Raw genomic sequence first — 12,540 nt, forward strand, 5'->3', positions numbered from 1 at the left:
CCTAAAGACACCTAAAGATGGGGGTAATGAAGCTTCTTCATGTAAATATAAGGACTCAGAAAAAAATAACCAAATAGAATAATTAACTATATGATATGTAAACATCAAGCACACCATTAAAATATTCATCGTTTGCTAGAACAAAAATAATGCTGTTAACACAGGGGTGACACAATCAATATGAATCAAGGTTTGAGGGTTTTAAGAATACATTTATCTTCTCTTAAGTTTAGTAAGCTATTCACATATAATAATTCCATATCAGATGAATCTACATTTGCAGTTTTCCAGTTGTTTGCTCCTAATAACTGTTTGTATTCAGTAGAAGCCATGTCCTTGTAAAGTTCCATTAAGTATTTAGCAAGAGCTTAGAAAGATAACCATCCCTCCATATGCTGACTTTTAAAAACCATTGACTTTTTAAAACCATTTCCTGTGGGCACCACTGAAAAGACTTGTTTTGTTCGCCTCTGAACCTTGGAAACCATACAATGAAATGGTCAAGGCAAACAGGGGATGGTGATGGGTGGGAAATTTACCTGCTCAAAAGTCCTTTTTTTACAAAGAAGGAGAAGACAAGGGAAGCAAAAATTTGATGTTCAGCTGCATTAACAATCACCACTCCTCTGGAATAAGCATACAGAGAACTCATGCACCTGAACTACATCAACAGCCAGCACAAAGTACAGTACACAGCCAGAAAATGGTGAGAATTGGTTTTGGAGAAGGAAATAAACCTTCACATGACCTGCTTTCTTTACTCTAGGCATTCACTAACAAGACAAATGAGTTTTGATATAATACAACCAGAGTAACAAGGGAGGGCATTAATACAGAATACAAATATTAATTTTTCACTAGCTATTTTTACTTTAGTGCTCAATTTCTTTTGAGTTCTGCTATGCCAAGTTCACTGACCACAGGGAAATAATTTGTTAGTATTCCCATTCAGGTCTTCAATGCAAAGCCAAAATACCCCTAGGACACAGATGAAGGAGTACAAGAGACAAGATGTCTGTCTTCAAACCATCATATTCTGCAGAGGTTTTCAGTATCATTTTTTCATTCATTTGTGTATTTATTTTGTAAGTTGCTTTGCTAACTGCTTTTCAGAGTAAGAGAAAAATCAAGTCTTCCAGGGAGCCACCAAACCCCTCCTCAATGACAGCATACCTTTAACATTAGTCCATCCACTCTAACATCAACATGTTCATCTGACTTTGAATTGTCATTTAACTTGTACATGGCCATGAACTGAATAAGACTCTGTTTCAAATCCAACACAAACTGATTTAGCCAAAGAATACTTCTCTCATCCAGGGTGAACTGTAAAGCATTCAGCTGGCCATACAAATTTGGACATGGAACTAAAAGAGAAAAGAAAAAAAGAAAAAGAACCAGAAGAATAAGTAAAATGTTTATGGGTTGGGTTTTGTTTGGTTTTTAAACAGTTGCAAATTTACATTTTCACCAGTACTTTTCATCAGAGAAAGAACAGAAACCCACTCCTTTAGTCTCAAGGAAGAATAAATTGTTAGGGGATACCTGAAGTGCTGCATATTTCTCTCACTCCAAACAAGTAACTGAATTTTCTAGTGTAAAAAACTAAGAATAGAATTAGGTTTGAGGAGAGGAGGAGAATGTTCCCATTACAGAAGGACAAGACCATGGAAATTTGTTGTCCTCAAGTCCCATTCCCAAGAAATTCACTAACATTTCTGTATATAAAACAGAGCCAGCCACAGAACACATTCCTACAAATAACTCCAACAGGTCTTCATTGCATTTTAGATATTACTGCCAACAGTTTGAGTTCTTTTATGTAGCCACACAGTGAAATTGCAGAAACAATACGTGGATGTTGGAGAATGAATAATTCATGTGCCAGTAAAAATGCTGCAAGTGTTTTCAGACTGAAAAACCATGCTTATGAAAAACAGTATTAATAGGAGTTTGCCAGGAGCAAGCACTGTGGAAATGGAGCAGTCTTGTACTCTACCCATTTTAGAATGCCATTACCTATTTCCAAGCTTTAAGCTTCACAAAGGTGAAAGTAACTCACAAAAAAAAAAAAAGGTCTTAGTCTTACTAGGAAAGTCCTTTCCATCTGGGTAGTAATATTCAGTGAATTCAATATGAATAGCTGGCATTTCTGGTGGAAGGTAAAGTGACTTTTTATTGCAAGAGATCAGAGCTTTAGGGGAAGAACGACACTGGTCTGCTGTTGAAACCTGTAAAAGATAACAGGTTATTTTATTAACACAGTACATTTTTATGAATCATTAAGCATTTGTAGTTGCAAGGTACTGTGCCTAGTAAGGTAACATTCCACTGCTCTTGGGTGTAGATCCCCAAGTACAACACAAAGTGCTAAAGACACTTAAGAAACACTTAACTGCCTTGTAGCAGAAATTACTAGCATAGGACAGTTTCACAAAAAAACTATTTTAAAGGCACCAGATCCCCTTCCTTCATACGAGGCAAGAGGCAGCAGGTAACTTTCAAAGGTGTTCAGCAGAAGCCTAGAATGATCTTATTTTTTACTGCAAACACTAGAGCTCCTGATTAAGCATTTACGCTTGAGTGGAGTGTATTTCCATACAGTCTGGTCTAGATAAGGGATTGATAAGCTAGATAAGTTTATTACAGACATTAGAAAGTTCTTGTCCCAAGAACAAATTCCAGTGCACAGGCCAACTATCAAACTGTATGCTAAGCAGGGAGTTCAGCATGCACCTGGCAGAGATATGTATGCTTGGATATGCCTGAAGGGCTGCTTCACAGGAGAATCAAGACATTATGGAACACTAACCTCCATTTTTGTTTCCTTATGATGTAAATTATGGAACAAGTAAGAAATCAACGTTTGGTATGTATTTGACCCAAAATTTCATTGAATGCATTCTAGTTTAAAAGGCGTGTTGCCAAAACAAAGCTCTTTCATTCAACAGTTAGTAGATCAAACTGCTAGTTTGAAATGAACCAACACACTAATATTGAATATATGATGATGTCTACTAGAAAGAGTTTCACTGGAAATAATGAATACATGACCTTTATAAGCCTGCTTCACTCTGTATAGCTGTTTTCAAGAGGCAAATATTTCTGCATTAACACACACAAAAATTCAAGTAAAATGACCTACCTAGAAAAACAGCTTTTAGGAAATTGCATAGAAATAATGACAATTTAAAAACTGAAAGTGTTTGTGTAGAGAGGAGGAGACCAGAGCAAAAGGCAAATGGAAACACGAACAGTACAAAACAACAGTATAAAACCACTTTAGCTCCAGAAAAAGGCTCCTAGCAGCAATCTGCAATCTCCCACAACAGCAGAAGTGATACGGCAGAAAAGTGCTGGGAATTAGAACAAGAGCAAGCAGAAATCACAATAGCAAAGTACACACACTAAGCATTTTTGTTAGGACCTGAAATTTAGAGTAGATCCTCCCATATCACTGCCATTCTGCCTAACAGACACACTCCTTCTCTATTCCACTTGCCTCAGAACAGGCAATCTGGACCATAACTAGCAACTGAAAGTACTTATTCTAACAAAGGGGAAGGGGATGGAAACGACTCAAGTGTCTGCTCAAAATACCACTGGTGAGGGAGGGGCTGGAAAAAAATTTTTAAAACTTAAAAAAACCTCTTAAATTTTCTAATGTACTTTGAGAAATGTACTTTGAAAAATACAACAGTAAGCAAAGCATGATATATAAAAACGGATATTAAAATATTGTACACATAAGACGGTACTGTGAAAAGATTTAATTTAAATTCCAAATTCATAATCTGGGGAACAGCAGAACTTGGATCCAACACATAATTGTGATAGGAACACAATTTTAACAAAGCAAAAGCAGGTCCATAAAGGTCTAATCCAATAATGAATGGAAAGACTCAATTTCAATGGGCTTCATAACTGTCCCTTAAAAACCACAGTTACATAACAGCCAAGAGTGGAGTAGCCCCAGTTTTACTAACTTGAAGAAATGTACCTGATATATATTGAAATCTGCAAGTCTAACCACAATAGGACTAGACATCAGTTTGCCCTTTGGTTGTTGGGAAGATACAGAGGAAGCCCTAGATGTTCCTTTCGGTATCTGCTCCTTGCCTGTAGGAAAGAATAGTGATGGAATCACTGAAAAGAAAAGTCTTTCTTTTTTTTTTCATAGTTTTAATATTTCATGGAAGTAGGGAATTAATGATGTAAACAAAGTACCTGTTTGTAGGTTCTGAGGAGATACAGCAGGTGGTGATTTGGGAGGAGAATCTATATCTATGGCCTGGTCCTTCACAGCCTGCTTAAGCAATTCAACATTGCTTTTGAATTCATTTAGTAATTCTTTGGCCCATCCACTTCTGGTTTTCGTGGCATCACTATAATGCATCCAGTGATCACAGCTGTCTCCTGCAAGTAAGAGAAATGGGGGAAATATCAGCTCTTTTGGAATTTTGCTTCTAACAAGATAACAAGTTTTCACTATTTCACAATTATTCTTCAAAATATAAGCTCATTGCATGCTGTAATTATAGAACAACAGAAGTCATACCAGACATTAAAACAGAAGTTATATATTCCACAAAACCAAGTCTCAGCACTCCACGAAATCACTCAGAAAATAGCATTGCCAGCTGCCTTATAACACCACTAATGCTCAAAACGTCATTGAGTATTTTCAGTTCAGAGAAATTTTATGACACATTATTGTCATATGTGAGAACATGCAAAAAAAATGTTTAATTGAAAAAAAAGTGAGAGCAAGTAACAGAACGATGTTCTCATGCCCACTTTTTCCAAGCTTATCTTTCCTGCCAGAACTGTGTCCTAAGAAGTTCCTGGTCCCTTTCCAGAAATGAATTCTTTTTGTCTTGGTTCTCTAGCACCTTTATGGCACACAAACAAGAAGGTAAGCTCAAGTAGTGCTGCAGCACACACAGCCTTAAAAATCAATCCCAAGGGAAATTCTTTTGGTCCTGTTTTCAATTCCAACATGTTTCTGTTGGACAAGCATTCAAACCTCTGAAAGAAATCATGTTGTCTTCAAAGAGTACCTGTAAGGACATTCTACAAACCTGTTCAATATAAGGATGCAATAACAAATAACTTGTTTCAGTTAGTACATCACTCTTTAAATACTACCATGTGAAAACTTACTTTATTTGGGACTTAATGAGTTTTTGGATACTTATACTGGGGACAAGTAAATATGCTATTAAAATAGGAAAATTATTGTGGAAAAAAATGTGATTTCAAGTCTAAATGAAAACATTGCAGCATTGAAGAAAGTATTAGGGAGGGGCCTATCACAAGAGGAGACATTTTTCCCTACCCTTCTTCCTCAGTTATCTTTTTCAATTATTCACATCTGTATAGCTAAGGAAGAAGCTAAAGGTACAGGAAAGAAACCAGAAAGAGAACAAAAGGGCAAAGATGCATTAGCCTGAAGCCCATGATGCTGGGATTCTCCAAAACAAGGCTAACGTGGGGTTACCCCAAGCACACAAACTCTGAAGGACCTACAGGACTTTGTTAGCAACACCACAGGGGTATAACACTCTTACACCCCTTTTGGGAAGTCAGTTTGGGCAGCTGCCTCTCAGAAGTACTTGCACACTCACACATGCAGCACCATGAACATGTGGGAGCAAGGGCACATCTGTATGCAGCTGCACAGCTCTGATCTCATCAGGGTCATAGACTCACAGAGCTGGCAAGAGAGCACACACAGCTGAAATGCTGCAAGCGATGAAATGTATCCTGTCCCTTTCAAATTTTTTAGATTTCTACTAGAAATTATTTATGATAAGTGTTTTATTTGTAAGAAAAACTTCTTTGGGAATTCCTAACTTTTTTTAAGAACATCTCTTAACAAAAGGCTGCACCCTGAGATTCTTGTTCAGCAAAATAAAATAAAAAGCAAAACACTGATTGGAAATGGACATAAAATGATAGACTTGTACACCTGAAAAAAATCTAGCAGATTGGTTCTTGCAAATATCCAATTACTGAATTCTCAATATGCAATATTGCTTTCCTCTGTCAATGCAACGTTCTCTTCTTGTCAGAAATGTGTAAACACTGTTTTGATGACCAAACAAAACAGTGAAAAGTATTTGGCCTAAGACAGCTCATTCACAGATTGGTTCCCAGGTTGTTGATTTTGTTGTTTGTTTTTGCAGGCAGAAGGAAGTAAGAAGGTGTGCATTTCAAATGGTTTGAGCACCATTATCCAAGCTGTATACATGCACACAGCAATTTTTTTAGCATTCAAGCAAGACAGTTACAGTCACAGGTAATTCATAAAATGCTCGCTTTCATACCTGCTTTGTGAAATGGGTAATAGTCCACTGTTAAATAGCTGAAGGAAAGCTGCATGGCTCCTCCTGTAACACGTCTGTTTGGGTCTGTAAAACAAAACAATGCTTGGCTCTGCAAACATTGCATTTAGCATGGTAGCTCTCATGTTGCTGCAATCCTTTAAAAACCTAACAGCTAATACTTTCTTCCATTTACTGTCTCTCCTTACAACCTAGTTATCTTCCCCTCAAAATTTTCATTCAGATAGTCTTCACTGGTTTCTAAAGAGCAGCTTGTGGAATTCTGTACTCAGTCACTACTTAAAAACTGTGCATTGTTTTCAATGTTATTAAAAAGACAACACTTTGAAAACATACTACTGCAGTTTTTCTGAAACAAAACCTTTTACACTGAATGTATGACCAGTCTTTGAAGTCCACATTTACTTTCAAGAATATGATATAATTTTATTTGACAAATATTGCAGTGAAGGGGTCTTCTGAGAATCTTCTGACTTTTTCCACTGTTGAATTTCATGGCCAAAAATAAAGGACCAATAAAGAGATTCACTAGGAGTGATAAATTCCAACTTCAGTGGATACACTGCATATAAGGAAATATGTCTCTAGCCAGTGAATCTTATGCTCTGCTGCTCTGAAAGTGTCTTCCCTAATCAAGGAAATGCATTTGTTAAACCCTAAGTTTTTCATACACTTCTTCAGCAGACCTTGTATTTTTCCATAAATTTTTCAGTGACTAGCCAGCTTCTTGGATATACACCAACATGGTACTCTCCTATGATCACTGTTTAAAGGCGTCAAAAAAGTGCCTTCATTTGTCCTCTTTTTCTGATTCTAAATGTGACTACATGCACTAGGCTTTTGTTAACAAGAAACAGTACAAGATTTACACACAGAATTTTAAGGTCACAGGACACTTGTTCCATTCTTTCCATGTGCTGCAAACCATACCAAATTATCTATATTAGTAACACAGAGAGGACAGCCCTTTTATGAGTCTGTATTTATAAGACTATTACAGAAGCAGATTGTATAGTCACCCCTTCAAGCCACAAAAATGTTGCCACCACATTCTTCTTAACCCATTAGCTTAAAAAAAAACCCAAAAAAACCCAGCAGTAACAATCAGACTAACAGAATCGGTTCCTAGAAGACAGGAAAAGCACATAAGCTACTAGCGCTCTTAGTTTTTGCATTTACTCTAAAATAATCAATTTAATAATGCAATATTGTCCTGACAGAGCCACCTAAATAATTTTACATGTGTCCACAGACACTGGAGACAATTCTGACTGTTCCTTTCAACTAAAGTCTCTTGACTTTACTGTATTATTATTATCTAATTGTTGTAATCCCCAAAACGTCTCCTAAAGATTATTATAATTCACAGACATGTTACTTAAAAAAAAAAATTACCTTTTTCTTTAGAATGGATATCATCACATATATGTAGGTCCAAATGGGAAATTACCAAGTGATAAGAAGTTTCCTTAACATCAAAATCATTGAACAATTTTACTATTGCATCATTTTGATCAGGTGCTGCTGTTGTCTGGTGCGCTTTCACCTGCTGGGAGCTGGCAGCAGGGGCAGAGCTCTGAAAAAATATTTAGTCACATCAACTTATAATATTTATCATTTCTTTCAAGCATAAGTATCTGCTTACTTACACAAAACAGGCCTTTGAAACAAGGAAAAATCCGCACACCATGCATTCTGCCTTGGATCATTACTGACATTTCAGTGTACTGCTTTAGAACAAAGCTAAATTGAGCTAATGGATGCGTGTCACTCACTGCAGTGCCAATTCATCCCCCATTCCCCACACTTCCTCACACCCCTGGCACCTGCAGCACTGGTATTTGCCTAACTTCTGCTGCAAGGCGCTCAGGGAACTAAACCAACAGGGGCTCCTTTCCTGCTAATTTAGCTCCCCAAGCTACATGCCAATAGGGACAAACACGAGTCAGTGCCACATCAGAGAACAGGTGAGATCCAAGTACAAGGCACTGACAAATCAGAATTTCTCTGCTCCAGAACAGGTAACCATTAGATTGCTGTGGCTAAACCATCACACCACATTGTGAGGCATCAGGATCCACACAAGAAATGAACTCTTCATTACAATGCACTAGCTTTAATCTAAGAGATTCTCCACAACTGACTGTACTCAGTGATAAATCATGTTTATTTTATAGCACTTATCTTTTATCAGTGTACTTGTCCTGCTTCTACACAGACAAGAAGAGCTGCCTCCCCTCACTACTCACAAAGCCCAGCTGGTCTAGCCTGCTCTATGTGCTGAAGACCACCAAGATTTACATGCAGCATCAACAGCACACATATGCCAGAAGAAATATGTTTAAAGTAGATTTTTACTATATATTCCAACAAGAGCTGCATGAACGTAAGCTCTTAAAAAAAGCTAATTTTTCAGTACCATGAGAACAAACTGGAAAAGCACTTTAAATCATTATAGTAAGCATATCTACCCACACATTAAGTTTACCTTAGTGAGTCTTAATTATTTAAATTCATAACCAGAAAATATTTGGAGAACAAATTTACTTAACAGTTAATAAAGAGTTAAGTAAATACAGAAGTCTAAACACTCTGCACATAAAGATAAAGAAACAAAAATTATTTTATTTTCTGCAATTGGCTTCAATACACAAAATCTTGGAAAATAAAGATTTTTATATTGCAATTAATTTCCAGTGTAATTTAAGATACACAACTGAACGAAAACGAGTGACTGAATATTCTCTAAATAAATTAACACAACTAACCACACTGTGTTGTATTGTAGAACATCTGATAATGATACAGTGAGACAACAAATTCTCATACCTGGGCTGTTTCAGAAGCCAAGCTTTTCCTCTGCTCTGCTGACTTCTCTATGGCTTCACTAAGAGATTTGGCATACTGCACCATGGCTTTCAATTGGGAATCAGTCAAAACCCACAGTAAATCATCCAGAATCAGAACCAGTTTGGATGCCACTACATTACAATCTTTTAACTGTAAAATAAAAATTTAAAGAAGCTGAACTAAGTACTTACATTTCTGATATTAAATACATGGGGTAAAAAAAAGCTGAACACAAAAACAAATAACAAACATTTTTTATTTTAAATTTTATTCCTCTCATTAACTAAAAAGTACCCAAGACACAGTATATTTATGCCTCACTCTTGTGTTTGGCATGCACCAGATATTAAACTGCTGCATTTGTCTAAATATAAGTAATATAAATATTACCTGAATCTAGAGAGATAAAAAAACAGGCATAATCATAAAACTCTACAGATCAAACCATTTTATTAACAGGACCTGTATCAGGTCTTCATTTTCAAAATCTGCTTGTAGTACTTCTTGTAAACTCTGCAGTCTTATCTTAAATTTATAATTTAGATATAAAATCTTAAATTTATAATACATGTTATTATAAATTTAGTTCAGGGAATTCTACAGTGGATATGGCCTAAATTTAAAATCTTTACTATGTGCATGCATGCATTAAGAGCATGAGTTACAAATTAAAAAATAAAATAAAATTTTAAACTTTTCAAGTTTACCCTTCTTTTAAGCGTGACCCTAATTTTTGATTGGTTAGTAATCAGTCGAACTGGAGCACTCATGATTTCATGCTTAGAACTCTGGATTGCATCTGCTTCTATTCTGATCATCTGCCAGTTGATTTCTTTAAAAGTCAACACCTTTAAAGACAGAAAAAAAGAGAAAAAACACCTTGATGCAATGTGACAGTTTACCTGCACCTAACCCTGTGCAACATTTATATGTATACATCTGCACATATATACACACAAACTCACATAAGCCATATGAACAGAACAAATAAAACTCACTTGTTACTCCACTTACAGGTGTCAGGAAGTAAAGCCCTCACCCTGCTTGCTACCTCCAACATGTCACAGAAACATTAGGCTACTTTCAAGCAGGCTGAGGTAACAAGCAGCATTAAAATATTCAGACGAAAACAAAGGTCACAACTATTGGATACTAGGTTGCTTTTGGGAGAGGAAAAAAATGATTCTGTAGTTTAGTTTCAAAATGCTAAATAAGAAAAGAGCAGGGAGGGAAGCAAAGCTACAGGATAGGAGAGGGGGTTTTGGAGAGTTTAATTTCAATTAAAAGAGAAAGTTAAACACTGAGCACAATGCATGCCATGTAAACCCCACAAGCTTTGAGTCCACTACATGGATTTCCAGAAGATACAGCAAGCTAATGTTTGACTAATGATACAAGAGCATCAAGTATAGCTGGACACTGAAGATCAAATATGGAAAAATAAGTGACTGCCCAGCAGCAACAACAGGGAGAACATCAATAGGAAAAACCAGTAATTCTAGTTTACCTAAAACTCCTTCCTACATGATTTGGATGATGGGATCAAGTTCCCTTCGTAAGTTCACAGACAACACTAAGCTGGGAGAGAGTTGATTTGCTGGAGGTTAGGAAGGCACTGAAGAGGGACCTGCACAGCTTGGATTGATGGACCAAGGGCAATTTTATGATTTTCAACAAGGCCAAGTGCCAAATCCTGCACTTGGGTCTCAACAACTGCAGGCAGCAGCACAGGCTGGGGGCAGAGGGACTGTTCAGTCCTGGACCCCCACTTCAAGACAGACATGGAGGTGGCTGGAGTGTGTCCAGAGAAGTGTAGGGTCTGAAACACAAGTCTTATGAGGAGCATCTGAGGGAGATGGGTGTGTTTAGCCTGGAGAAAAGACGGCTCAGAAGTGACCTGATTGCTCTCTACTACATTTCACTGCTATTACTTTCCTATATATACACATACGATTTAGCCATTCCAAGAAAAGTATTTAATTTTTGTACAAGAACTTAAATTAATTTGAAATTGCTTTAGAAAAAAAATCAGCCTTATCAGTCAAACCCTCACAAGCAAATAAATAACCAGTTAAAATGTAGAAAATATTCTTCTTTTTGTTATTATTAGTACTACTACTAATAATAACAACAACAATTACAAAAACAGCACAACTTCCTATCCCTCCACATTTAATATACCATTCTTTGTTCTTTCAGTACTCTTCAAGTCTGGCTCAGTTTGCATTTTAAAACAGTCACACACTTGGGGAATGTATGAGGGAAACAATACAGCTGCTTGCCCTGGTCTTTGTTCTTGCCTGAGTATCCACTGTGGCCATTTGCTCTGACTCACATTCACCATTTTCACATACTCATGTTCCTAGAGGACAACTGAAATTACTGAAAAGAGTGTCTCCATTCCCAGTAATGGCATGTTCTCTATTCTGTAAAAGGCTGCAATTCAACTTCCTCCTTTACCACAAAAAGGGAAAAAAGTTAGTCAAAGGTATTATTTACCTCTCCACGTTGAGCTTCTTGTATTCTGGTAAATCTAAGGTCAGCATGTTCCCAGTTTGCATTTACACTATATATTCTCAGCTGGGAAAGTTCAAATGAAGCATTAAAGGCTTTTGCACCAATCCTTATTACAATGGAGTTCACAGAAACTGAAATGCCTTCTACCACTTTTTCAGCAAAGCCATATTCACTAAAAAGTGAAATGCCAACATATTAAATATAAACCGAGTGAAAGGACACAAAATTAAACAGATTAAATAAACCATAAAACAGATGTTAAAATAAATTAACTAATGTATTCTACAGTTAGCAACTTTTGTTCAATATACTTGATGCAGTTTATAATAATTTCCACTCTGTGATCCTAATCTCTGAATTAGTTAAAGAACATATATTTGACCAAGATCAATCTACACAAAGTGTAACAGTTAAATTCCATGTTAAATTACATGGATGTATGTATTATATGTTATTATACATACATAAAAATAGCAGTCACATCATTATGCAGAAATCTTACTCTTATTTATGCATACATAAGCAGTAATTCATGTCAAAGTAACTATTTGACAATTCCAGTCTGGTTAGTATTTATCTCTATAAGCCAAATTATTTTGTCCATTAAAAACAGCATAAAGTATTTACTTTATTTCATTCAATAAAGAAAGGCATCCTAAATGGTGGTTACACTTCTACAGCAAATCAACATGCATTCCAGTATTAAAAAAGATTAAGCAGTTGCAAATAATTTTTTAATAAAAACCTTATACATTCTGAATGTTTTAGATTAGTGAATGGAAAATTGAATACTAAATACTATTTTAGCATCTAAAAATTTCTGCCC

The 12,540-nt window shown here is 36.2% G+C and overlaps 1 protein-coding gene across 4 annotated transcripts in view; it reads right to left on the reverse strand.

Annotated features, from left to right (window-relative positions):
- The window catches only part of BLTP3B (bridge-like lipid transfer protein family member 3B), a 47,806-nt gene that overhangs the window by 16,857 nt on the left and 18,409 nt on the right, over positions 1-12,540 (reverse strand). For all 4 annotated transcript variants that reach the window (XM_085047095.1, XM_085047104.1, XM_085047112.1 and 1 more), the window contains 9 exons: positions 11,697-11,886; positions 9,905-10,045; positions 9,177-9,347; positions 7,743-7,923; positions 6,330-6,413; positions 4,228-4,416; positions 4,001-4,119; positions 2,090-2,231; positions 1,174-1,367 (listed from right to left, as the gene is read on the reverse strand). In XM_085047095.1, the coding sequence (XP_084903221.1) occupies positions 1,174-1,367; positions 2,090-2,231; positions 4,001-4,119; positions 4,228-4,416; positions 6,330-6,413; positions 7,743-7,923; positions 9,177-9,347; positions 9,905-10,045; positions 11,697-11,886 (1,411 nt within the window). The remainder of the gene's footprint in view (positions 1-1,173; positions 1,368-2,089; positions 2,232-4,000; positions 4,120-4,227; positions 4,417-6,329; positions 6,414-7,742; positions 7,924-9,176; positions 9,348-9,904; positions 10,046-11,696; positions 11,887-12,540) is intronic.

This window comes from Lichenostomus cassidix, chromosome 1Aa (genome assembly GCF_008360975.1).
Source record: "Lichenostomus cassidix isolate B80296 chromosome 1Aa, HeHo_3.0, whole genome shotgun sequence".
In the NCBI taxonomy this organism is placed as follows: Eukaryota; Metazoa; Chordata; class Aves; order Passeriformes; family Meliphagidae; genus Lichenostomus; species Lichenostomus cassidix.